This window comes from Phocoena phocoena, chromosome 1, assembly GCF_963924675.1.
Source record: "Phocoena phocoena chromosome 1, mPhoPho1.1, whole genome shotgun sequence".
In the NCBI taxonomy this organism is placed as follows: Eukaryota; Metazoa; Chordata; class Mammalia; order Artiodactyla; family Phocoenidae; genus Phocoena; species Phocoena phocoena.
This window is the reverse complement of record NC_089219.1, coordinates 18,512,923-18,540,370: the sequence shown is the minus strand read 5'-3', so window position 1 is coordinate 18,540,370 and position 27,448 is coordinate 18,512,923. Positions and strand designations below refer to the sequence as shown.

At 46.5% G+C, this 27,448-nt stretch overlaps 1 protein-coding gene across 1 annotated transcript; it reads left to right on the top strand.

Annotated features, from left to right (window-relative positions):
• The first annotated feature begins 735 nt into the window (after positions 1-735).
• On the top strand, positions 736-26,058 carry CNR2 (cannabinoid receptor 2). The gene is made up of 2 exons (XM_065893011.1): positions 736-877; positions 23,766-26,058. The coding sequence occupies exon 2, from the start codon at positions 23,811-23,813 to the stop codon at positions 24,891-24,893; it is 1,083 nt and encodes a 360-aa protein (XP_065749083.1). The 5' UTR covers positions 736-877; positions 23,766-23,810; the 3' UTR covers positions 24,894-26,058.
• The last annotated feature ends 1,390 nt before the right edge of the window (positions 26,059-27,448 follow it).

Sequence of the window (27,448 nt, the reverse complement as noted above, 5' to 3'; positions counted from 1 at the left end):
TCGTAACAGGTGTGAGAATAGTTTGAACTGTATCAGGTATCGGACTGGGCATTGGCTACACACTCCCTGCCCTCAGGGAGCCCATGGTCCAGCAAACATAAACTGAAAATGGTGTATGATTTGACCCACTTAGCATTTTTAGAAGATTTGACTTTGTGGTCAACATTCTAAAATTGGAAGCCACTACATAAAAGTCAGGTTTTTCTAGTATCTGTTGAAAAATGTGGGACATCTTCCAAATGCTTGGAACATCTAGCAATCGGGACTGCACTCCCAAGTAGCAAGGCTTGCCTGGAGCTGAGAGATGTGTTCCCCGTTTCCCCTGCAGTCCCCACCACTCCTTATTGCCCCCTACCAGCATCCTTCACCCATTTATGTTATCTGCCTGGTGCCTGTAGGCATTTGGATTTCAAAGCTGTAGTCTGGTGGGGAAGAGCATTAGAATGGAATGTCCTTTTAGGTGATCTGTGTAAAAAAAAAAAAAAAAATGGGTGCATTATCCCCATTTTACAGATGAAGAAACTAAGGTTTAGGGAGGTTGAGTGGATTGCTCAGGATCATAACAGCTAGGCTGGGTTGGATCCCAAATCCCATGACTCCAGGGCCTATGCCGCCAGAGATCCCCATGAGAAACAATTCAACTGTAAGGGCAAGGATGTTGTGACACTGGGTACCCAGAGGGGAAGTGGTGACAGGGACGGAAGGCCAGAGCTGCCCACACTCACTCATCTGTGAGAAAGCAAAAGCAAGAGAACGCTGGTTTGAGGGCAGCAGCCCCACAGGAGCTCTGACTGGGACCCAGGGCTGGGCCTTAGACACACAACTGCCAGGACCCCTCAACGTCCAGCTGGGTCAGGGAGCTCAGCCAGGGACGACCGTGAGTAGCTTTTTCTGTTGTCTTATTTTGGGCTTCTTCCTCATTCCATAAAACCTGTGTTCTTACCTTATCCCTTCCCCCCAGGGTTGTAGGAAGCTGGGTGGGACTGCCTGGGGCCAGGGGATTGATGTTGTAGAGGACTCCTGAGGTTTTTGAGGACCAACCCCTGGAAGGTTCAGGGCTGGTGCAGTCCTCACCCTGGGACAGGACAAGAATCGGCTCTCAGCATAAGTCAGGACACAAGGTGACGATCACAGCCCGCAGAGAGCCTCGCTGTGTGCTCGATGCTGCTCTAAGGGCCTTTCATGTTTATTTAATCCTCACGATGGTCTAAACCATTCCCCACTTTACAGTTGGGGGCTCAGCCACTTACCTGAAGTCATATGGGCATTAAATGAGAGCTCTGGTCTTGAACTTGGAGCATTCTGGCTCCATGGCCCACTCTTCAACCACAAGGCCCTCCTGCCTTACAAGGTACAGGCCTAAACAGCAGATGGTGGGCCAGGAAAAAACCCCAAAAGACTAAGCCTGGAAAAGACCATCTGGTGAGTCCCGGCCTTTGTTTTACAGGTGGGGAAACTGAGGCACAGAGAGATGCAGCTTGCCCGGTTGAGGCAGCTCGGTGACGTAGTGTAGTCTAGTCCACACTAGACCCAGGAGGCTAGGGGTCCACTTCCCTGGAGGTTCCACTCAGCGAACAGTAGTGTTGACAAGTGTGTTCTGGGGTCAGTGCCCAGGTGCGAACCCCAGCGCAGCCTCTAGTAGCCCTATGGCCTCAGACAAATCACTCCACTTCTCTCCCACTCAGCTTCCTCTTCTGAGAAATTTAGGCCCGGGACCATCAGTCACAGGCTCGTGGGAGTGTCGACAGGATGGTGCCAGCGCTAGGATGGGTACCCGTGCTGGGCTCAGCAGGTGGCCGAGGTGGAGATTCTGATCTTGACTCCACCTGCTCTGGCCCTGGATTAGAGATGAGGATAAATGAGGCTGCGCGCTGTTTTTCCCTGGAATGGGCGGCATGTAGACACCTTCAGGGCATAAAGACCAGGACTGAGGTGGGGGAGGGGCTGGGGAGGAATCTGGGGATGCCTGGGAGGTGGCACCCGACAACACTGGCCCCAGCTCTGCATCCGCCTTCTGGCTCACCTCGAGACGGCCCCTAACCTGCCCTGGGGCCAAGCATCCATTTCTATCAATGAAGCATGTCCTTTATCCTTTGGCTGGTTAAGGTCAGGTTAAGGTGGGAAAATGGCAGCCCGGCTCAGCTGAGCAGAGCCCTCAGCGCCAGTCTCTTTTCTTCCCTCCTCATCTTGTTGCATCTATTAATCTTACCTCATGCTCTCAGATGTGCATAAAATGTTCTTTGATTCGTTCTTTTTTTTTTTTTTTTTTGGCTGCATTGGGTCTTCCTTGCTGCGCGCGGGCTTTCTCTAGTTGCGTTGAGCCGGGCCTACTCTTCGTTGTGGTGCGCGGGCTTCTCGTTGCGGTGGCTTCTCTTGTTGCGGAGCACGGGCTCTAGGCACGCGGGCTTCAGTAGTTGTGGTGCATGGGTCTAGTTTAGTTGCTCCGTGGCATGTGGGATCTTCCCGGACCAGGGCTCGAACCCGTGTTCCCTGCGTTGGCAGGCGGATTCTTAACCACTGCGCCACCAGGGAAGTCCCTATTCATTCTTATTAAAGCACATTCAATAAGACTCTGAGCCCCCATCCTCCTGAACTGGTCAGTAACTGAACCTCAGTGTGTACGGAGCTTCCTCCGCCCCCACCCCCGCCCCCACCCCCGCCCCCACCCCCACCTTCAAGCATCACACATCAATTCTTAGGGTCACCTGCAGAGCACAGAGTGAGAGAAGCCACCCAGGCTCCTCCTTTGGTGAATGCCCCTTGTCCAAATGGGTTGGATCCTCTGAAGTCCAGCCTGGAGCCTGGATTCTTTGCCAAGGCTCGAATCCCCTGTGTCTTGGGTTCACCCTCAGGGTATGCCACCTGGCAACTTTCCCCAGAGGTCCCACCATCTCCCCAAGGCACTTCCAGGCCAGAGCCCAGGTCCCCAACACTCAAGGAGCCATGACCTCTGGTCCCCTCCCTGTGTGGGGCCATCTCTCCTCTCTCCTCGGCTTTCGATCACAGATGCTGGCTCTTCTCTCCCCACCCACCTGGGACACCAGCTTAACCTTCTTAGGTTTTTCACAAAGGACAGGAAGAAGGGCTGTTTTCCAACAGCTTCTGCTTTCCACCCCACCCCTGCGCAAAGTCTCTGAGCCGGGAGACACCAAGGGCACTCTGAAGGGAGACAGGCTGTCCTACCCTACAGAGGAGGAAAACCAAGGCTCAAAGGCAATGGGTACTCGCTCAAGGTCACATGGCCGACGAAGAGAGGAGCCAGCGTTGGGTCCTGCTCTGCGGGTTCCAAAGCTTGTGCTGTCAATCACTGAATCCTGTGGAAGGCCCAAGTCTCCCTCACCAATTAGTCAGGTGGCCCTGGCTGAGCCACATCACTTTTCTCAACCTCAGTCTCAACTCTAAATATGAAGCTATGGTAGCATTACCTACCTGTCTCAAAGGGGTGCCTGTTTATTTTCTGAAGTTAACATTTACTGAGCTTTCTAGCACCGTATGCTGGAGCTCTGCTAGCCCTGAAGACTTACCTCTTTCAATCCTCACAGCAGCCTGTGGGAGAGATGCTGCCACTACCCACATTTAAGAGGTGAGAAACTGAAGCTGACACGGGCTTAAGACCTTGCTCAAGTTCACACAGCTGGTCACATGCAAAGCCAAGACCCAAACCCAGGTCTGTCTGAATCCAGAACCAGGGTACATCGTGGTGAGAATCAAACTGGAAAACAGTTGTGGAAAGTGCCTCCTAGGCAGTGAGGTGCAATGCAGGCTCCAGGGTCCGCCCTCTTCCAGCAGAAAAGGACAAGACCATATTCCCACCATATCCTGGAGAGATAGGGTCCACGGAGCATGGGGTGTGTCCTGCCCCCACCGCCATGCAGCGAAGACCCCAAAGGAAAGGAAATAGCAGACCAGGGCAGATCAGTGGGGTAGGTCAGGTGGGGAGTGTCACTAGACCCAGGCATGGGAAGGAAAGCTGTGGGTATCCCATCCAAATGGGGAGGATGTTTGTGGGACCTCGGGCAGAAGAGACAACATTGGTGGGTTGGGCGTCCTGTGGGTTTTGCTGCTTCTCTTCTCCTCCCCCACCTGCTCCCACCTGCACAGGGGAGGCCCCTGATCTGCTCACCCAGTGAGTCAGAAGCAGCCCCTCCCACCAAAGCCCCCCTGCCTTCCTCTCTGGGGGTTGCGGCCACTCCAGAGTTCCTCTTTGAGAATCACAGCTGCATTCACAGTGTTGCCTCTGTCAGAGTTCAATGAGTCCGTCTTTTATGTGTCTCCGTGTATCTGCCTGGATCCTGGGGAATCTGATGGAGCCAAAAGCAGGAGATGGGAGCCTGCTGAGGACCAGGGGGGAGTGAGGTGCTTCATGGACCTTCTCTAAGTTGTCACATAATACTTATTGAACAAATGAGGCCACCAAGGCTCAGACACAGCAGGTAAATGGCAAAGACAAGATTCAAGCCTGGGTCTGTCTTTCCACTACTTTCCACCAGCTCTTCCCAACAGGGAAGAAGGTGTTCCAGAAGGTTCACATTATTAGAATGTTTTCAGTTTTTGAAAAATTAGTGGATAATTATTTTTCCATTTAAAAGATATTTTTCTCAGGATGAGAGCTTCTTAAGATACATGGGAATCAGGAATTTCCTGGTGGTCCAATGGTTAAGACTTGGCACTCTCACTGCCAGGGTCCTGGGCTCGATCCCTAGTTGGGGAACTAAGATCCTGCAAGCCACATGGCGCAGCCAAAAAAAATTTTTTTTAATAAAATAAATGGAAGAATCAAAAGCAGCAGTTAGTGGTGATGAAACAAACAATAACCTCATGACCCCCAACCAGGCTGTTCATCATTTGGCCACTGGAGTGGCTTTGGCTGATGCAAGGTTTTACATTGGTCTTATTCTTAATCTTATATTGTTTAATTTATACCTTTAATGAACCAATGATTAAAGAAAGGAATCAAAGTGAACTCTGAGGTCGAATACACAAGGAAATAGGAGAAAGAAGATGATGACTCCTCCACAGATAAGTCTCAAGATTTATCATTTGCATTTATCTGATCAAATTCCTTATATACCTTGTCATAAAAATTCTTGTGAGTTACAAAATGTTAAAAAGAGAAAATAGGGCTTCCCTGGTGGTGCAGTGGTTGAGAGTCCACCTGCCGATGCGGGGGACATGGGTTCGTTCCCCGGTCCGGGACGATCCCACGTGCCGCAGAGCGGTTGGGCCCAGGAGCCTGCGCGTCCGGAGCCTGTGCTCCGCAGCGGGAGAGGCCACAAGAGTGAGAGGCCCGCATACCGCAAAAAAAAAAAAGAAAAAGAGAAAATAATATGTACTCTTTCTTTCCCTGTGTTGGGCATAAAAGTAATCTATGCAAGGCAAAAGTAATCTATGCAAGGCATATGCAGAGAGGTGCTTGCAAATAGGGACCTGAGAGCTATTTTATCTTACCATACAACAAACATAACATTCTCTTTTAAAGTACAAATCAGATTTTTAAAAAATTTATTTATTTATGGCTGTGTTGGGTCTTCATTGCTGCGCGTGGGCTTTCTCTAGTTGAGGCGAGCACGGGCTACCCTTCATTGTGGTGCATGGGCTTCTCGTTGTGGTAGCTTCTCTTTGTTGCAGATCACAGACTCTAGGCGCACAGGCTTCAGTAGTTGTGGCACGTGGGCTCAGTAGTTGTGGTGCATGGGCTTTGTTGCTCCGCGGCATGTGGAATCTTCCCAGACCAGGGCTCAAACCCGCATCCCCTGCATCGGCAGGCGGATTCTTAACCACTGTGCCACCAAGGAAGGCCTACAAATCAGACTTTTAAGCATCAAATGCAAGAATGCAAACCCCCAGCTTATGAAAGTGATCTCACAGGGCTTGCGGGATCTTAGTTCCCCAACCAGCGATTGAACCTGGACCCCTGGCAGTGAGAGCGCTGAGTCCTACCCACTGGACCACCAGGGAATTCCCCATTTCATTCTATTTTAATGTCTATTTGGTCCCCCCATAAAACATCACTTTAAAATTTGTTCAGCAACCATGCATTTTCTTCTGTCATGAATTTAAAGCAAATCAAGCACATATGCCACTGTAAAGTGGGGAGAAGTCAAAATTTGTTTTTATATATTATGCATATAATTTAAATAAAATAAGTGTTAGGGAAATTTTGGAAATAATACATTTATTAAAAATAGTACATTTGATTTAGGGGGCTTCCCTGGTGGCACAGTGGTTAAGAACCTGCCTACCAATGCAGGGGACACAGGTTGATGCCCTGGTCGGGGAAGATCCCACATGCCACGGAACGACTCAGCCTGTGAGCCACAACTACTGAGCCCACGCACCTACAGCCCGTGCTCCGCAACGAGAAAAGCCACAGCAACAAGAAGCCCGCGTAACCCAACGCAGAGTAGCCCCCGCTCGCCACAACAAAGACCCAACCCAGCCAAAAATAAATAAATTAATTAATTAAAAAAAATAGTACATTTGACTTAAAAACACTTCCTTTTTCATGGACCATAGAAAATTATGATATGGCCCAAATAATTCTCATGGGGGTTTGTAAAATTATATTTTACTGTGAAATAGTTCCTGAGTCAGGAGAGATGAGAGATGGTCTAGTCCAACCATCTCATTCTATTTTATTTTACTCTTTAAATTTTGGATATGATCCTTAAGTAATCTGGCAGAGAAAATGCACACAAAAACAATAAACATAATAGCTAACGTTTATGAGGATCTGTTAAGTGCCAGCCAGGCACTGTGTTATGTGTTTTCTACCTGCCGCCCGCCCCATTCACCCCTCGCAAGCGCCCTGAGGGGAGATAATTTCATTATCCCCATTTTACAGATGAGGACACTGAGGCTCAGGATAGTGAGGTAATTTGCCCAAGAGCCCACAGATTTAATAAGGGGGCAGAATCAGAACTCACAACTGTGACTCAAGCCTGCCTCTTAAACCTCTAACTCTTCCCTTCTTATTCTGAGCTGATCCTTACCTGTTCACCACCTCTCTTCAGAGAAGCAGGAGATAGAAATCCAGGTTACCCTGCAAGTGGGTATACTGAAGGAGTCAGTATTGCTGGATCTGATCCCAAATCCTAGGCCAGAAATGGTAATGTGCTTTCCTCTTCACGGCCACGGAGGCCAGAAGCCAGACAGATCCCCAAACACACGTGAATTCATTCTATCACAAAAGCCTATCGTGGAACTTGCATGAGGGTCAGCTCCACAGATGTCTGGCCTCTCCTTATCTGTCCATGGCCTGAGTGCCCACACTAGGTTTCATTTAGCATCAGCCGCTGTCCAGCTGTCCCTGTGACCCTCCAGCCACTCTGTCACCACTCACATCTTAGTGGCCTGCAGCCCTACGACTCAGCCTCTTTACTGATGCCAGTTCCCTCAATTATACAATGGGAGTCATACCACTTCCCTCATTGGCTTGTCGTGTGGAATATACGAGTTAATGTGTAAAGGGCGCAGCATGGAGTCTGGCCCACAGTAAGTGCTCATTCAGTGTCACTTTCTGTCTTTGTCGTGAGCACTGGTGTGTTTCAAGAGCTGAGCCTCCAGGGCTCTGCGCATCATCACCCCACCACTCCCGCCTCTGCTCGGGGACCAGCCCAAATTGGAACCGCCACCCCCACTGCTGCAACCCTAGAAACAACCAGAATCAAGATTAGGGAGGGACCCCACCCTCTGGGATCTGGCCAAGCCAGGAAGAGGCAGAGCAGCCTGAAAGGAAACCACAAGGGATTCAGAATACCCACCATGCGGTTAACCTTTTCCTACTTTTTGCTATACAGAGGAGCCACCATGAAAAGTCCTCAGCATCCATTAATGGCCTCTCTGCCCCCCCTCCCCCTACCCCATTACAACGCTTTGCTTGTCTTACAGAGAGCACTTCATGGGCGGAGGGGGCTGACTGGCCACTTCTAGGTGTAATTTTAACAGTTTTAACAATGCTCCTAATCCCACCTGCTCCCCCCGCCATGCTTCCCATTGACTCCTGACCAAGCTTCCACCAGCAGCAAGTACCCCCAGGGTGAGGGGAAGCCAGAGACTCTTATCGGGCATTTACACTTTAATGATCGAGTTCCTAAAATTTTCTGTAATAGGTTTCCTTTGAAAGAGGAGGATAGGGACTTCCCTGGTGGCGCAGTGGTTAAGAATCCGCCCGCCAGTGCAGGGGATGCAGGTTTGATCCCTGGTCTGGGAAGATCCCACATGCCGTGGAGCAGCTAAGCCCGTGCGCCACAACTACTGAGCCCGCGTGCTGCAACTACTGAAGCCCACGCACCTAGAGCCCGTGCTCCACAACAAGAGAAGCCACCACGATGAGAAGCCTGCGCACCGCAACAAAGAGTAGCCCCCGCTCGCCTCAACTAGAGAAAGCCTGCTCACATCAACAAAGACCCAACGCAGCCAAAAATAAATAAATTTATTAAAAAAACAAAAAAGAAAGAGGAAGATAGGCCTTTAGTTCCTATTATCAAGATGAAGATAACCAGCACAGAATCAGAGTGAAGCCCTGAATCGTAGAGATGCTCCCTGCAGGGGCAGAACTAAGACACATGTTTTCAGACAGCATGTCAAGGTGCCCATCCTGAGACTCTGAACCCTGGGATCTGCTAAAGCAGGAAAGAGGGAAGCCTATGTACTTACAGTATTTCAAGAACCGCCCCCCCACAAAGGATAGAGGTCCCCAGGAGAAAGCTTCAGGATCTGACTGAGGGTGATGGGCCTGGGCCTGGGTTCAAATTGGGCTTTACCCTCTGTATGACCTTGGGCAAGTCACTTCATTCCCCTGTGCTTCTATCTCCTCGTCTGTAAAAGAGGGACATGAGAAGAGCACCACCTTCCCCTCCTCGTTGTGAGGAGTAACTGAGTTTACATGCAAAGCCCAGTGCTTGGCACACAGCAAGCCACTGTCATTAAGGTACAGTCCCCCCTACCCTGCGATCCCCCTCTCGCCCATATATTCAAGGCGGGCAGGTCAGGCTCTAAAAGGCTTTCCCTATGTCCTCTTGCCACAGAAGCTTTGAGAGTCACTTTTGAAATGTTAAGCCAGGCGTGCCCTTCCTGCTGATGTATATTCTATCAGTCCGTCTTTTCCCCCATAAATCGAGCAGTTGTGTCTACTTTGAGAATCTTGAAGAAGGTAGCCCTCCCTGAGGATTTTCACAAGTGTCACAGAACTCCTTCAACCAATTCACTGGACAAATATTCCTCAAGCAGCTGCCATGGGCCAGGCAGCGTTCTAGGCCCCTGAGACGCAGCAGGGAACAAAACAGATGATGAACCCCGGATCTCTTGGAGATGACCTGTCAATGCCCTGGCAGCTAATGGTGGTGCTGGAGGCCCTGGTTAGAGGAAATGGTCCAAGGAGGAAAGGAGGAAAAGGAGACCAGGGAAGAGACTGTTGCCCAGAGTGTGAGAAAGAACCCCGTCCCCCTCCATCCAGGCTGGCCTGCCTTCCATGGATTGGATCTGGCACCAGCCGTAGCAGAGCAGCCTGGCTTTGGGTTCTGATTCTGCCACCTACAAGCTGTGTGACCCTGGGCAAATCCATTCAGCTGAACCTCACTTTCCTGATCTCTAAGACAGTGAGAATAAAGCATTTCTATCTGCAAGGGCAGTTTGCAGGATAAAGGAGAGAGTGCAGGTAAAATGCCTCCTGTAGTGCCTGCCACAAAGGAAGCACGGGAGACAGTGAAAAATTCATTTGCCTCACACGCTTTAACCACAACGACACATTATAACAGACTGCATGCAGAAGCAGATGAGAATCCAGCTGCCTGGCAATAAAGATATCTGCCCCCCAAAATTATTTTCATTAAAAACATGTTATTTCTATTAACATGTAACAGCTTTATTAAATATTGTTTCTAAGTTGTCAGTTTTGGTTTCTACCCAGTAGGTGTTGAAAGATGTAACCTGCAAGGAAAGCCCTTTAGGATCTGGGTAACTTTTGAGATGGTAAAGAGGTGCTGAGCCCACGAAGTTGGAGAACTGCTGCTCCAGGCGTTCTCACTGTTAGCTCTTTTCCCACCTGACAAATCCCCGCACCCACTCCGGCCCCGCCCCAGCCCCGCCCCGGCCCCGCCCCAGCCCGCCCCAGTTGTGTGCACAACTCACAAAATGGAAGAACCAGGTTGGAAGGGTTTTGAGATCTCATCTGGTGCAGATGGACATTCTGAGAAGGGGACCGTTCTGCCTGAGTTTCCCAGGCATCAGTTCTACCCAAAATTGGAACTGGAATCCAGACTCCTGTCTCCTTGGCCCAGGGCTCTTCTCATGATCGCAGGCTGTCAGGTACTGACTTCTTTACCGCAGCCTGGTTAATAATCCATCAGGCTCCCAGGCATATTGTCAGCTTCCTGTTCACTCAGCTCCAAAGGTCCTGACTGGATGGACTTCCTTGGTGGCGCAGTGGTTGAGAGTCCGCCTGCCGATGCAGGGGCCACGGGTTCGTGCCCCTGTCTGGGAAGATCCCACATGCCGCGGAGCCGCTGGGCCCGTGCGCCATGGCCGCTGAGCCTGCGCGTCCGGAGCCTGTGCTCCGCAGCGGGAGAGGCCACAACAGTGAGAGGCCCGCGTACCGCAAAACAAAAACAAAACAAAACAAAACCATACAGAAGTCCTGACTGGAAACAGGATCTTCTCCCTCTGCTCACCCCCTCTCTCCTGCCTTCCTCCTTGACCACGCCCCTGCCCTCACACCAGCCCAAAGGCAGAGCGGACATGGCATTGTCACTCTCATTTGTTGCCAACTAACAAAGAACTTGAGAAAGTGAGGAGAGGGACTTCCCTGGCAGCCCAGTGGTTAAGACTCTGCGCTTCCACTGCAGAGGGAGCGGGTTCCATCCCCCGTCAGGGAACCAAGAACCTGCATGCCACGTGGCATAGCAAAAAAAAAAAAAAAAAAAAAAATTTTTTTGAGGAGAAAGCTACAATATGTGTACGTATTATATATACATATATAATCTGCCATCAGTGGCGGGCTAACTGTGTACCAGGCACTATACTGACCATGATGCTATCCCAACTAGTCCTCGTGCTTCACCACCGATGAAATGTGTACTATATGTTATTCCCATTTTACAGATGAGGAAACTGAGGAAAAGAAGTGAATGAAGTAAGTGACTTTATCCAAGGGCACAAAGCTAATACTTGGCTGAGCCAGGACTGGAAATCAGCCTGACTGGCAAATCCATGCGGATCAGGACTTCACCAGGCTGATGGGGACAGGACTAAAATCTATGCCAGCTAATAGTAGCAATGGAGGCATGACTGAGTGAAGAGGAAAAAGACAAAAAGAGAAAAGAGATGTGATTTGACCCTGGGACTAAAGACAAAAGATTGCCTGTGTCTGGTGTCACCTGGGCAGTGTCATGAATTAGATCCTGTCCTTTTATCAACTTGACTTTGTCATAACATAAAGGCTCAAGTCTGGCTTGGCCTGCCACTTGCTGTGAACTGGGGGCAAGTGACTTGGGTTCTCTAAACCCATTTGCTCAAGGAATGCTACCTGCTTCATATAATAGCCATGAGACAGCTGTGCAAACTGTCAAGTATGATCTGAATGTGGGCCTTATGAGTCTATTCTCTGAAAGGGAAGTTGCTAGAGTATAAGGTAGTTGAAAAGAAGAAGAAGATATTTGAAAAGACTCAACAAAACTGTCCTGTGGGCAGATTTCAGGTTTGTTAATTTACCGTGTAATGGCTTGGAGGTAAAGAATGTAAAGCAATAGGATGGGACCCTGGGTCTTCAGAGGAATGAACAAGAGCACAGGTTCCTGACGCCCACAGCCAGTCTCTTAGCAACCCTGTACCCCAATTTCCTCACTTATGAAATATTGAAAATAATAATATCAGGTTTAAATGAGATACTGAAGAGAAAGTGCTAGTGCAATGCCAAGTGCCCATCACCACTATCCTCCAATCTTCTTTTCAGATGGCAGTATGGAGGCAACAGAGAGTAAGTGACTTCTGCATAGAATTAACCAGTGCCAGAGCCAGGTTCAAACCCTGAGTATCTGCTTCTTAACTTGGGACGCTTTTCTTTCTACTACATTGTACACACGCTCTGTCGTTCAATTAGGCGGCCAAGCTACTGCTTGTTTTAAATAATTATTTCATCTGCACATCAAGAATGCTGGTATTACAGGGAAAATATTTTTGCAACTCAGAAGTAAACTTGTGAACAGTTAAAAAAAAAAAGAATTCAGGTATTAATTTCCCCAGTTACAGATGAAGAAACTGAGCCTCAGAGAGTTTGAGTAACTTGCCCCTAGGTCACACAGCCCATCAGTGGCAGAGCTGGGATTTGAACCCTGCAATGCTTCATTCCGAAGATGTGGCATTTAACCTTCGCTACAGTGGAAAGAGGATTCAGGCATCATTTAGCTCAGTTCCTCCTGGGAGAGAGGCTGGAGATGATACAGATTAATGAAGAAGGAAGGTTCAGGGAGAATGAGTGTCCAGACAGCAGGTGGTGACCCCACAGACCCCTGGGCAGGAATGATGAATGGTGAGTAGACAGCAGACTTGGGACAAAATCCTTCAACCCCACAAGGCAGATTCATGGGGACTGGGTTTCTTTGACGACCAATAGACATTTGAGAAAGGAATTGTAGAGGAGACCTCAATGATGATCTTTTGCCCCAATTCTTTAAAATACAAATGCTTTCCTAAAAGGACTGGAGGTGGCCTATGTTATGAATTAGGGCAGTGGAAATAAAAGTGAAGCACTAGAGAGACTTCTCTGGTGGTCCAGTGGCTAAGACTGCACGCTCCCAATGCAAGGGGCCCGTGTTCGATTCCTTGTCAGGGAACTAGACCCCACACGCCGCAACTAAAGATTCCACATGCCGCAAGCCACGAGATCCCGAGTGCCAAAACTAAGATCCGAAACAGCCAAATATATATATATATATATTTAATTTTAAAAAAAGTAAAAGAAAAACACTAGAAACTACTAAAAGGAGCAATAAGTGAATGAGGAACCAACCTTGAATGACCCAGCACTGCTGGCTTGTACTGCATTTAGCTCTGAGCTTCCTGGCAGCTGAGGGAAAAGGAAACACGAAAGTTTGTCTGAAGAAACCTGCTTTTTTCCTAATCGACATTTGTTCATTCATTTATTCAATAAGTTGATTTGAAGATATTTAAGAGCCTACTTTTTGCCAGGCCCTGTGCCCAAGGGCTGGAAATCCAGGAGGAAAGTACTAGAGAAATCAGCTTGGGAAATAACCCCTTTGGCAGCCCTTTGCATCTCTCCTCTAAGGCAATTTCTATACTCTCCTCGCATCGATAACTTTCTCCTGCGACTCATATCACTGGAGAAATTTTAAGTTCCTTCTTCCACATGCTGGCCCACCTCCCCTGCCAAATTCATTTTAGGAATGGCTATCCTGGTGCTCTGTTTATAAGGTTAAGGATCCTGGACAGTTGCCAACCTTCTAGTTAACTCTCTGCTTTCAACCTGCTGCTTGTGTTCCCACCTCTTTCCGGAAGTCTGGATCTGTGGACCAGGGACACTATAGTGAGAAGCTCACAGTGAGGCTTAGGGCGCGGGAGGACTGGGACAGATGGACAATGTCTGCCATGACTTGGGAATGGGGAGTGGTGGCTTGGGGGCCATCAAATTGCCTTGCTTATGTGGGCTGAGTTCCATCTCCATAGGGCTGCTTAGCTTAGCTCAGGCCCTTCATCAAAAGATCTCCACCAAGAGTCTACTGTGGGCTCTTTTTGGTGTGAGGGCGAGTAGAACACAAAGATGCCACCAATCCTTGACCCAGATTCTCCAAATTAGAAGCTCACAGTCCAGGGAGCAATATGAGGAACAGACACAAATAATGGAAGGTAGACAGTGATCCATGCATTAGGACTCAATGAGTCTCATCCTCGTAGACAGGTAAGGAGAAACCAGAGAATGCTTCCTGGAGGAGGTGGCTTTTGATATAGGGCCTGAAAAACTAAATAAGATTTGGGCAAAGGAATATGGCCCACAGCCCAAAACTCCAGAAAACTTTCTTGCAACTGCAACCAAGTGCTACCAAGCACGGAGGGGAACTAGGGGAAGAAAGATGGAAGGAAGGCCCCATGACACCCTTCCTATGGCTGAACACAGCACCAAGAGCCCTGCTGGGAAGCAAGTCAAGAGCCTCAACTTGGTCTATTACTAATGGATCATTCATGCAGGTCAAACAGGTTTTTTTTGGTTTTGTTTTTTTAATGTGATGGTCTGGACTTCATGGTAGTAAAGTGTCCACTGAGGATGAGTGAAAAGCTTTCTATATGCCTAAGTTCTCAGATGACAGTTGGACAAGACCAGCACAGAATCCTATACACTAATTCTACTGAGTATGTCCTGCCATTCATTAGACACATACTGTAAGCCGCCATTCATTTCATAAATTTCTATCACTTAATTGCACAACAGGGTGATATGGGTAGTATTCCTCCTAGTTTACAGATGAATGAAACAGAGGCTCAGATAGGTGAAGTAACTTGCCCAAGATCACACAGCCCACAAGGTACAGAGCTGAATTTGAATCCAGGGCTGGTTGAATCCAAGGAGGTTTGGTTGCCAAGCCTGTGACATTGTGATCCAACATTGCGAGTTTCCCAGAGGAGACCTAAGAAGTGACCTAAGCAACCCACTTGCTTTAAAGATGAGAAAAGAAAGACCCAGACAGGAGAAAGGACCTGCCCAAAGTCACTCAGTGGCAGAACAGGGACTGGAACCCAGGCCTCCCCACTCCCAGTGAGAAATAAATATGTTGGCTCCCGGCCTCCAGTCTCAGCTTCTCACTGCACTTGTAGCGGCCACAATCAAAGGGCCAGCTCCTTCTCACTCACACGTGGTCCCCAGTGCCTTTGGGCTTTCAACACAGCAGTACAGAGGGGCCTGCTGTGACCGTGGCATGCTTTCACTTCACACTTTCAGTTCAGGTCAGTAAAACCCCCAGGCGCACCTTTTCCTGAGCAGCTTCCCGGCACTCAATGTGCGCTTCGTAGACACTCAGCGGGAGTCAGGCTCCAGGTCCTGGACACCCACTGCAGCATAGGCATGCTCTCTGGGGGAAGAGTGTCATGTAGTTTGGGGGTTTGGCATTTTCCTTAGGTGGGAAAAGCACTTGGTTGGTTGCTTCTCTTTTAATACTACATTTGTACGATGTCAAGTCACAAAATGTTTTCACACGCATCAGTGGTTCCTAATATTTGAAACTCCACTGACACGCTGATTAAAAAAAAAAAAAAATGAACCCTTTCCTCCTAACAAAGGCACTGACATGAAGTCTTACCTACACTTTGAAAGGAGTGGTACCCCATCACAGCCTCCCCATGGACCTGGTTAAAGAGCCATGGGGGAGATTGCCAGCCAGTTTGGTTTTCCCAAGGAGAATCAGACAGGTCTTATCATTGTCATTTCACAATGAGAAGAGGGGCTCAGAAAGCTGAAGGGACTTGCCCAAAGTCACGTGACAAGCCATGCAGAGGTGGAACTGGAACAGTTGTGTAGCACAGCAAGCACTGAGTCTCTCTCTGCGCCGGGCGTTCAGACCAGTCCTTGCCCGGGAGGAAGGTTCATCTAGAAGCCAGAAGCTCTGACTCCAAAAGGGATTTCTATCTGCTCAGAGGGAAGGCAGACAGGGAGCTGGGTTTCCTGTTGCTCTGTGCATCCTGTTGTCGGATGTTTTCTTGTTAGGACCTCCATCCAAATGCCTGCATTTCCTGGCCTTACTTAATTTGCACAATAACCATAGGTTGGTGGCCACGCCAGGCCTGGGTGAGGCACAAATACCAGCCACCACCACCCCGGCATCCCTCTTCTAGGCTGGACTCTGCGTGGGGTAAGCCATTCTCTGATGGTGGGGGGCTGTTTTCTAAGGGAAATATGGCAAGAGAGTTGGAGGGGGATGAGACTGGGGCTGCAGGGGTGCAGGGAGGAAGCTTCCAGAAGTGGGAGGGTGGATATGGGAGCTGAGAAAGGCTTACACTGTCTCTTATTCATGTCCAGGGCTGAGAACTCGGCTAGCACCATTTCCTGTCTCACTCTGGGGTGGCCTTGGCAACATTCGGCAAAGGGCATCCATCTCAGGGAAACACTCCTTTTCAGCTTTTCGAAATAGGGTCACTTCTATGCTTACGAGGGTTTTGATTGTGGTTTGGGGGATGTGTTCCAGCTCTGCTGCTGATTTGTTGGGTGATCTTAGAAAATTACATCCCCACCCTTAGACTGTTTCCTTGATGGTAAAATGACAGAGGTGGATTAGATGAGAGGTTTTCAATCTGTTCCTTAGAGCCTGAGGGCTCCACAGAGGAATCTGGGCTGCCTGGAAGAGAGGACAATAGGTGACATGAATTCAGATTTTTACCTGATTTATGAATAGGTGTTCCATTGATGGTAAAAAGCATTCTGCTGTCTTAAAATTTAAAAAACACTGGATTATAAGAGCTGCCACTTATTAAGCTCATATAATGCTCCAGGCACATTACTGTCAACAGCCTCACTAAGCAGGTTGAATTATCCCATTTGAAGATGCTCCCAATAATAATAAGCACTTCCATATGTTATATTAATTTACTGAAATCCTCACAAAAACCCATTTTACAGATGAGAAATGGGAAAACAGAGGCATTAGGTATCTTGAACAAGGTCACCAGGCTAGGATTTGAACCTACCCTGTGTGTTCCCCTCCCCCTAGCACTCTTACTTGGGATCTACACATCGGCAACAGCCGCTTTCCATCCACATGGGTTTCATTCATTAAGCAGTTTTTGTTTGTTTGTTTTGGCCCCGCTGCGGCTTGTGGGATCTTAGTTCCCCAACCACGGATCGAACCTGGGCCCTCGGTAGTGAAAACGCAGAGTCCTAACCACTGGAATTCCCCCATTAAGCAGTTTTTTAGCACCGACTAGGTAGCAGGCATTGTGCAAGGCACAGAAGACCCAGAAATAATGAAGGCTCAGTTCCTGACCTTGACGAGCTGTGCATCCTCCTCCAAGTAGTTTACCATCTCTGAGCTTCCATTATCTATGAAATAACAATAACCACAATTCCTATATCAGAGGTTGTGTGGATTACTTTAGGTTGTGGCTGAAAAAATATTTTGTAGAAGTTAAATTGCATACAAATGTTGGTTGGTGCAGTCATCAACCTGGTTGGAGAAAAGACTAATCAGAACTGGTTATGATGTATACAGAGTAAGTCTAGGAACTTGGTGTGTGACTGCGTGGTCGTGGAAGCTTTCACTGGGCGAAAGACAAGTCCAGAAAAAAGATGAGCCAGGGAGAGGAACCCCTGGGGCAAGGGTGCAAGAAAGCAGAACTATCTGAGGAATGGTGAGGCGACCAGTTGAGCCCGACTGGGGCTGCCTACAGCAGCTGCAAAGGAATACTTCTGACCTTGCCTTGCTGCCACCAGACAGTACAGCACGTTGGGGTGGGCTAGCGCTGTCCCATGAGCCCCTTGTCATTTAAAACGTTCTAGTACCCACAAAATTAAAAAATAGTGGGATAGGGAGGGTTGGAGGGAGACGGAAGAGGGAGGAGATATGGGGATATATGTATATGTAGAGCTGATTCACTTTGTTATAAAGCAGAAACTAACACACCATTGTAAAGCAATTATACCCCAATAAAGATGTTAAAATAAATAAGTAAATAAAAAGAAACGCCCCCCCCAAAAAAAGAAACGGGTGAAATAAATGTTTTTATTTAGCCCAATATATCATTTCGACTGGTAATTAATATAAAAACATTACTAATGGGGCTTCCCTGGTGGCGCAGTGGTTGAGAGTCCGCCTGCCAATGCAGGGGACACGGGTTCGTGTCCCGGTCCGGGAAGATCCCACATACCGCGGAGCGGCTGGGCCCGTGAGCCATGGCCGCTGAGCCTGCGCGTCCGGAGCCTGTGCTCCGCAACTGGAGAGGCCACAACAGTGAGAGGCCCGCATACCGCAAAAAAAAAAAAACAAAAAAAACAAAAAAAAAAAACATTACTAATGAGCTATGTTACCTTCTTTTTTCCATACTGTCTTTGAAATCTGGTGTGTATTTTACACTCATGGCATATCTCCGTTCAGACTAACCACATTTATGGTGCAGGTATAGACAGAACTGGAGTTGAACCCCAGTTCTCAACTCTTAAATAACTAGGTCATCCTGAGCAGGTTCCAAATTAAGAGCAGTTCAGTGAAGTGTCGAGCTCTCTTCTAAATATATTTTATGTATTAATTCACTTAATCCTTATAACGTGAATTATCTATAATGGTGGGTTACCATCATTATCGCCATTTTATAGATAAGGAAATGGAGTGAGTACAGGGAGCCCAAACAGCTTATCATTCCTAAACCTTCTTCCGCTCTAAAATGAGCATAATCACACCCACCCTGGAGGTTACTGTGAGGAGAGACGTGAAAACGCAGCGAAGGTCTTCTCACCCAGACACACCAGGAAACCGCTGCTTGGGAACCACAGACCGCTCTTGTCCCAACTCCCACTCCCTGATAACCTCTAGCAAGACCAGAAGTAGGGTGAGGAGAGCGAGGCCCTCACCATGGGCACAAAATTTAAATGGGTGCCAAAAAATTATAATAAATTCTGTTTTGAGTGTAAATAAAATATTTAAACCTTATAAAATGCTGTTGTGAGTTTTAATGACCTACTTTTCCATTTTTCAAAAGTAACTACTTTTTATAGTGTTTTAGTGTTTAATGTTTGGAGGGGGGAAAAAAAGCCAGTAAAGATACAGGGAGGGGCTTCCCTGGTGGCGCAGTGGTTGAGAGTCCGCCTGCCGATGCAGGGGACACGGTTTCGTGTCCCGGTCCGGGAGGATCCCACATGCCGCGGAGCGGCTAGGCCCGTGAGCCATGGCCGCTGAGCCTGCGCGTCCGGAGCCTGTGCTCCGCGACGGGAGAGGCCACAACAGTGAGAGGCACGCGTACCGCAAAAAAAAAAAAAAAAAAAAAGAATACAGGGAAATGTCTACATAGAGGAACACATTTTTTCCCTTTGCCTCAAGCAAGACATTGCTTTCTAGTCTAGTCCGGGGAAAAAACCTGCACTCGCTCCTGCTTCTCTAGTTCCTCTGCCACTGTCCGCGAGTTCTCTTCTATCTACTCTATAAATCCTCTACATTCTCCTAAGGGACTGGACTTTTGGCTCAATGATGTGATGTTAACATTTATCCCTGTTGACACATATAGTTCTAGTTCATTTTTACTGTTTCATTTATTTCTGTGTATGGATGTACTATAATTTATCTATGCATTTTGCAATTGATGGACTTTTGGTGGTGGTGGTGATGGTGGTTTTCTTTTGCTATTTCAAAAATGTTGATTGTACATGTCTCCTTGGGCGCATTTTCAGGAGCGGAATTGGTGCATCTCAGGGCAGTGGCTCATCTTCAACTTCACTAGATTTTGCCAAACTGCTCTCCACAGTGTTTGCCCCAACTTACACCCCCGTCACAGTGCTGACCATTCGCACTCCACATCCTCTCCAGTACTCGATATTGTCAGATTCATCTTTTTGCTGATCTGATGGGAGTGAAACTTGCCTTTCTGTGGATGCTATTGAGGTTAAACATCTTTTTAAAGGATTATTGACCATTTCTCTTTCATGCCTGATATTTTTCTTATTTGTAGGTTCTCTCCTTCATCTTAAGTAATCTTGCCTGAGGTTTGTCTGTTTTATGATCTTTTCAAAGAACTAGTTTCGGTCTTTGTCAGGGCTTCTTATTCTCTGTTGTTTTACCATGTCATCAGTTTCTGCTCTTATTATTTCTGCCTTCTGCCTTCTTTGTATTTTTGCTGTTGCTCTTTTTCTAATTTCATGAATTGGATGTTTAGCTCATGAGTCTTTTTTCTTTTCTAATATGAGCACGTAGGCCTATAAATTTCCCTTTCAGTACTACTCAGATGCATCCCACTCATTTTAATATGTTATAATTCTAAGAATTTTCTCATTTCCTTTATGATTTTTTGGCTCAGGAATTATTCAGGAGCTTCAAACCTGTGAAGTTTGTTAGTTACATTTTTTAAGTTCTTGATTTCTAAATAAATTGCACTGTGGTCAGAGAACATGGTTTGTATGTTACAGATTATTTAAAGTTTGTTGCAATTTACTTTTCACCTAAGACAAGACCAGTTTTGGTAAGTGTCCACATTTGCTTGAAAACAATGAGTATTCTTTAATTATTGGGTGCTGAGTTCCATATATGACTATTAGATCAAACTTATTAATTGCATGTTCAAATCTTATATATCACATTAATTAGTATATTGTCCGCTTAATTTGTTAACTTCTGAGAGAGGAATGCTAAAAATCACTGACTATTCAATTTCACAAATATTTGTTGAGTATCTACTATGTACCAAAAACTATTCTAAGGCCTTATATCAGTGAACAAAATAGTCAGTTCCTTGACCTTATGGAACTTAAATTCTAGTGGAACAGATAATAAACAATAAAGATTATGTAGGGTAAATTATATGTTAGAAGGTGATTAGTGATATGGAAAAAATAAAATATAGAGCAGAGTAAGGGGGACCAGATGAGCAGGAGGGTGGGGTGAGCTACAGTTTTAAATACGATGATAGGGTAGATGTCTTTGAAAAGGCAAAATCTGAGCCACAACTTGAAGAAGGTGAGATTGACCCATGCATAGAAAAGAGTGTTCTGGAAGAGGGAACAACTACTGCAAAGGCCCCGTGGGGGGGCGGGGGGGAGTACCCATTAGTAAGCCAGTGTGGCTAAAGCTAGTTGACCAAGGGAAGCATGGTTAGTAGGGAGGTCAGAGAGTCAATGGGGCCAGAACACATACAGCCTTCTAGGCCACTGTTAGTACTTTAGCTTTTACACTGAATGGAACGGGTGCTGTGTGGGGTTTGGGACAGAGGAATGACATATTTGAAAAGGATCTGACATATTTTAAAAAGATCACCTTGGCTGTTGTACTGAAATTAGACAGGCCTGGTTAAAAGCAGGGAGTCAGTTAGGAAGCTATTGTAGTAAACCAAGTAAGAGATTATGCCTGATTTTTAAAATCCTAAATTAGATCAATACCTTTACTCACTTCCTAAGTAAAGCTTCAACTCTATTCATCTCTCTTGCCTTGTGTTACTGTCATTCACAATTTTACTTCCACTTTGTTTTTATACCCTCCAAATCAGTCTCAGTCATCATTATTGTTGCTTTATACGTATTTTTTTATTTACTCATACATTTATCAATTTATTTGTTCACAATTCCTGCTTGCCTTTCTGTTCTTCCCTCTGTGAAGAATTTCCTTCTTCTAATGGCATATGCTTTAGACTTCCTTCAGTGAGAGTCTGTTAGTGGACAATTCTACTTGTATTTCTTTATTTTGAGTGATAGTGTAGCTTTTTTCCCTCTATCTTCTGGCTATTATTACTGTTATTGGAAAATCTGCTTTTAAATTTAATTGTGATTCCTTTGCCTTTTCTCTCTGATTGTTTTAAATGTTTTCTTTGTCTTTGGTATTCTGAAGTTGTATTATGCTATATGTGAATGTGGAATTCTTTTTCTGTTTGTTTGGTTTTTGCTGGTTGGTTGGTTTTGGTTTTGGCCCTGCTGTGTGGCTTGTGGGATCTTTGCTCCCCGACCAGGGATCGAACTCCGGCCCTGGCAGGGCAAGCGCCAAGTCCTAACCACTGGACAACCAGGGAATTCCCACTGGTTTGTTTTTAAAATTCTGTTCAACACATGACTATATATAAAATAGATAAATAACAAAGTCCTACTGTATAGCACAGGGAACTATATTCAATATCTTGTAATAACCTATAATGGAAAAGAATCTGAAAAAGTATATATACATATATATATATATATATAGACTGAATCACTTTGCTGTACACCTGAAACTAACAGAGCGTTGTAAATCAACTATACTTCAGTTTAAAAAAAAAATTATGCTCAAAGTTCACTGTGATTTCTGAATCTGAAGAGTCATGTCCAGGAGAATTCTGGGCAATTCTCCACTAGCATCTCTTTGAATATGGCCTCCTCAATGCCCACCACCAATTTTATTCTTCCCTTCTGAAACTCCAGTTAGATATATTTTAAACCTTCTCTTTCAATTCTTCCTGTCTCTTAACCTCTCTTTCATATTTCCCATCTCTCTATCTCCGTGTGCTGCATTTTGAGAAGTTTCTTCAGATCCACCTTCTAGATCAAAGCTTTTCAGCTAGTCTCTTCTGCTCTTTAACCTACCCTTAAGGGTTACTGTTTTCAATGACTTCATTTTTCACTTCCAGAAATTCTACTTGATTCTTTTTCAATTCTGCCTAGTCTCTCATTAGGTAATCATGGTTTTGATACCTTATTGTTTAATCATATTAAACATATTCGGACTTCCCTGGCGGTCCAGTGGTTAAGGCTCCGTGCTTCCAATGCAGGGGGGGTGTGGGTTCAATCCCTGGTCAGAACTAAGATTCCACATGCCGTGCAGCCAAAACAAAAAAACAAACAAAAGCTTATAAACATATTCTATAACATAAACCCAAGAATTGTATGAATTCTTGGAAGTCTAATTCTACTGTCTGACATTTCTGCTAACTCTTGTTCATGTTTCCTTGTGCATTTTGTAAGTTTGCATTGTGAGCTCAAATTCCATGGGCCTTTATATGTGGAAATCTTGTGTGACCTGGATACGAGAGTATATCCCTCTAGAGAAACTCAGAGTTTGCTTTCTAATAATGTCCCACACAATATTTGGGTGCCCTGTTTGTTTTTCTCAATATTTAGGACATTCTTATACTAAGAATGATTCATTACCTGACATTCAAATTTATCTGGACTCCTATAGTTTGTCTGGCAAATCTACTGGTGTGAAACCCAAGTCTTGTCTCCCATCCCTAAACAGTTGTTAAAACTTCAGCATCTTACTTACCAAAACTGGCAAACAAAACAAAATAAAACATCAATGCAAAAAACCCTCCACCAGATCACTCTGGATTCCATTTCTTCTTGGTTTTGATTTCCTCTCGGTTTTTGACCCTTGGAGATTTCCTTACTTTCAAAGGGAAGTCTTAGATGTAGTTTTCCGGTTTTTTAAAAAAGACCAAAAAAGGCAGGTCACTTTTATTTTATTTCTTATTTTATTTTATTGAGGTGTAATTGACATGTAACATTATACTAGTTTCAGGTATACAACATAATGATTTGATATTTGTATACACTGTGAAATGATCACCACAGTAAGTCATTAACATTCGTTACCACACATAGCTGCAAATTTATTTTCTTATGATGAGAACTTTTAAGATCTATTCTCTTAGCAACTTTCAAATACAGTATTAGTAACTATAGTCACCATGTTGTACGTACATTCCCAAGACTTACTTATTTTATAATTGGAAGCTTGTACCTTTGACTACCTTTACCCATTTCACCCCCCGACCCCCAACCCCTGCATCTGGCAACCACAAAGCTCTTCTCTGTATCTATGAATTAGTTGTTTTTGTTTTTCAGTTCCACATGTAAGTGAGATCATATGGTTTGCAGGTCACTTCTGCTTCTTGAATTCCCACATGCCTCTCCTAAGGCAACCAGTACAGACCTAGCACCCCACTAGGATGAAGAAAGGGTAACATAGAGAGAAACCAATATAAATCGCTGTGTCAACATATGATCCATCGCACAGGTAAAGTGTTTGGTTAGAGTTGGTGATTGTATGAGGTCATTATTGCGCTGATTGAAAAAGAACTCATTTCTTCTTCTCATTGTACTACAGCAAAGGCTTCTTGGTAAGCCCGGCAGAAGCCGAGGGACCCAACCCATGGAGATATGCTGGAAGATACAGGCAGCCAATGGCTCCACTGATGGCTTGGATTTCAACCCCATGAAGGATTACATGATCCTGAGCAGTTCCCAAAAGATAGCTATCGCGGTGCTGTGCACCTCTCTGGGCATACTAAGCGCCCTGGAGAATCTGGTGGTGCTCTACCTGATCCTGTCCTCACACCGGCTCCGCAGGAAGCCCTCGTACCTGTTCATTGGCAGCTTGGCTGGGGCTGACTTTCTGGCCAGTGTGGTCTTTGCCTTCAACTTTGTAAATTTCCACGTCTTCCATGGCGTTGATTCCAAAGCTGTCTTCCTGCTGAAGATTGGCAGCGTGACTATGACCTTCACGGCCTCTGTAGGCAGCCTGCTGCTGACTGCCATAGACCGCTACCTCTGTCTGCGCTACCCACCTACATACAAAGCCCTACTCACCCGTGGGAGGGCACTGGTGACCCTGGGCATCATGTGGGTCCTCTCAGCATTGGTTTCCTCTCTGCCTCTCATGGGATGGACTTGCTGTCCCAGGCCCTGCTCTGAGCTTTTCCCCCTGATTCCCAATGACTATCTGCTGGGCTGGCTCCTGTTCATTGCTGTCCTCTTCTCTGGCATTATCTATACCTACGCACATGTCCTCTGGAAGGCCCGTCAGCACGTAGCCAGCTTGGCTGAGCACCGGGACAGGCAAGTGCTCGGAATGGCCCGGATGAGGCTGGATGTGTGGTTGGCCAAGACCTTGGGGGTGCTGCTGGCTGTGCTCTTCATATGCTGGGTCCCGGTACTGACCCTCATGGTCTACAGCCTGGCCACCACTCTAAGCAAACAGGTCAAGAAGGTCTTTGCCTTCTGCTCCTTGCTCTGCCTTGTCAACTCCATGGTCAACCCCATCATCTACGCCCTGCGGAGTGGGGAGATCCGCTCCTCTGCCCACCACCGCTTGGCCCACTGGAAGAAGTGCCTGAGGGGCCTCGGGCCTGAAGGAAAAGAAGAGTTCCCGAGGTCCTCAGTCACTGAGACAGAGGCTGATGTGAAAATCACCCCAGGGCCAGATTCCAGAGAGCTGTACTGCTCTAATCACTAATAAAGTCACCTTCACAATTTTAAATAAGCCAAGTCAGAAATCATTTCAATCCCTGGAGGAGAGTGTCTTTGATCCTCTCATCTTACTTGAACCAGCCCCAAAGGCCTGGACACTTACCCCTTTTCACTGAGTGTTGGCACTGACCCCTGGAGGGTAACCTGGCCACGCCTGTCTGCACACAGTCTGTTGGGTAGCCAGGCCCTGTGAGGGGCAGCAAGGTGGGCAGGAGGTGGGAGGCCTGGGACAGGCTCATTGCAGGTCAGGACAACCTTCCCAACAAGACGGCTTAGTCCCTGCATTCTCTAGAGACCACGGGAGCCAAGCGGAGCCTTCAGGCTCAGCAGTAAAGGGCCTGGAGGAAGTCTGGGAAGAATGGCTCACTCTCCTGGGATCTCAGGATGGCTGGCTAGCCCTTCTTCCTGTTTAATTGTTGGGTCCACCTTGGTTCTAGAGCTATGAAAGGCCCTACCTGAAGGCCACCCTTTCCCACAGAGGACCAAGAACTGCAATGCAATGAGGACCTAGGATGTTGATCCACCTTTTGCAGAGATAACTGACAAGCCTCCAGTTCAGGGCATCTTATCATTATGACACCGGCCCTCTCCGACACCCTGATAATCCCCACTCACAACCACTGTGTCCTCCTAGGTATGTGGGGAATACAGAGGAGACTGGGATCGCTTGAGATGCAGATTGGTTTTGTGAAGACCTATTTGACGGTACCACTGGAAGCAGGCAGTGTCCCAGGCTAACCCAACTCCAAAAAAAAGGAAGATATTCACAGGGATTTTATAAATCCCCGAATTGTTCCCTGTCATCCCTCAATTCAGCCCCTTTGTCTCCTCCACCCTCATGCCCTATAATGAATAATAAACAGAGCAAGTGGGAGGAGGGGGAAATTCCCTTACTATGTGCCAGGTGTGGTTCTGACATCCCACAGTCCATCATCTCCAGCAAGGATTCAGCCCCATACTTTTGGAGATCCCAGGACACCCATATCTTACATATCAGGGAGGCTAGGTTCCTACCAAAGGGGCTTAAAGCAGTAGGCAAGAGAAACTGTTGATGGTGTGGAGGACTGCAGAGGAATCCTAACGCAATTATTTGGAGCTACAGATGGAATAAAAGGAAAGATATTGATTAAACGTGTCTTCATTTAATACTTACAAGACAAGGTGTTCACTGTTCATTCATTCATCCACCCACCTCACAAATATGCGCCAGGCTCTGTGCTAGGTCCTGGGTGTCCAGCCGTAAATGAGACTCTGCCCCTGTCTGATGGGGCTCACATTCTACATGCTGGTGGGAAGAGAGCCAATAAAAAAAGAAAGAAGAGAGCCAATAAAAAAAGAAAGAAGATGATTACTGGTGGTACAATGAAGGAAATCGTCAGGGTCGTGGGATAGAGATTAACTGAGGTAACATTAGGTAAGGTATAACTACTGTGTGCTCTGGTCATAAGAGTCAACTGGCTTTTACTGAGGTTTTACTATGTGCCAGGCTCTGGGCTATGTGGTTTTAAATGAGGGATCTCACTTAGTCTTCACAGTAACCTGATGAAGAGGGTTTGGTATCCTTATTTTACAGATGAGGAAATCTCTGAGAGGCAAAATCACCTGCCTGAGGTCACACTGCTAACACGTACCCAAAGCTGGGGTTTTCAATCCAGTTCTGTTTGACTCCTAAGCCTCTTTACCACTAACCTCTTGGCCTAGTTCAGTCAAATTCTGCTCGATTAGGATAGTAATAATAAATAAGTCTATAAATAATAATGACTTCAATAATAATAAGTCTAAGTGATAAATATGTATAAAGTATAAGTGATAATATGACTTAATAGGTCCAATAATAATATTAGACTTTTGTAACATCAGATTGCTGCGAACTTAAGATAATAACTCATCATTATTTCTCAACATACTTCATTTTATGCCCTGTATTAAACTTCCTGCAACAGTTTTCCACAAACTGAGTGGCTTATAACAACAGAAATTTATTCTTTCACAGGTCTGGACTCTAGAAAATCACGGTGTCAGCAAGGCCATGCTCTCACCAAAGTTGCATGGGGAGGATCCTTCCTTGCTTTTTCCAACTTCTGGCAGCTCCTGGTGTTCCTTGGCTTGTGGCAACATAACTCCTACCTCTGCCTCTGTCTTCACATGGCCTTTCCCCACCCTTTATCTCCAGGTGTCTTTCTTTTTTTTTAATTGAGATATAGCTGATTTACAATGTTATATTAGTTTCAGGTATAAAACATAGTGATTCGGGCTTCCCTGGTGGCGCAGTGGTTGAGAGTCTGCCTGCCGATGCAGGGGACACGGGTTCGTGCCCCGGTCTGGGAATATCCCGCATGCCGCGGAGCGGCTGGGCCCGTGAGCCATGGCCGCTGAGCCTGCGCGTCTGGAGCCTGTGCTCCGCAACGGGAGAGGCCACAGCAGTGAGAGGCCCGCGTACCGCAAACAACAACAACAACAACAACAACATAGTGATTCCACATTTTTATAGATTATACTCCATTTACTTATTATAAATATTGGCTATATTCCCTGTGATGT

What these genes read in the sequence shown, in the direction of transcription:
- CNR2 (XM_065893011.1), top strand. Translation starts at nt 23,811, where the DNA reads ATGGAGATATGCTGGAAGATACAGGCAGCCAATGGCTCCACTGATGGC.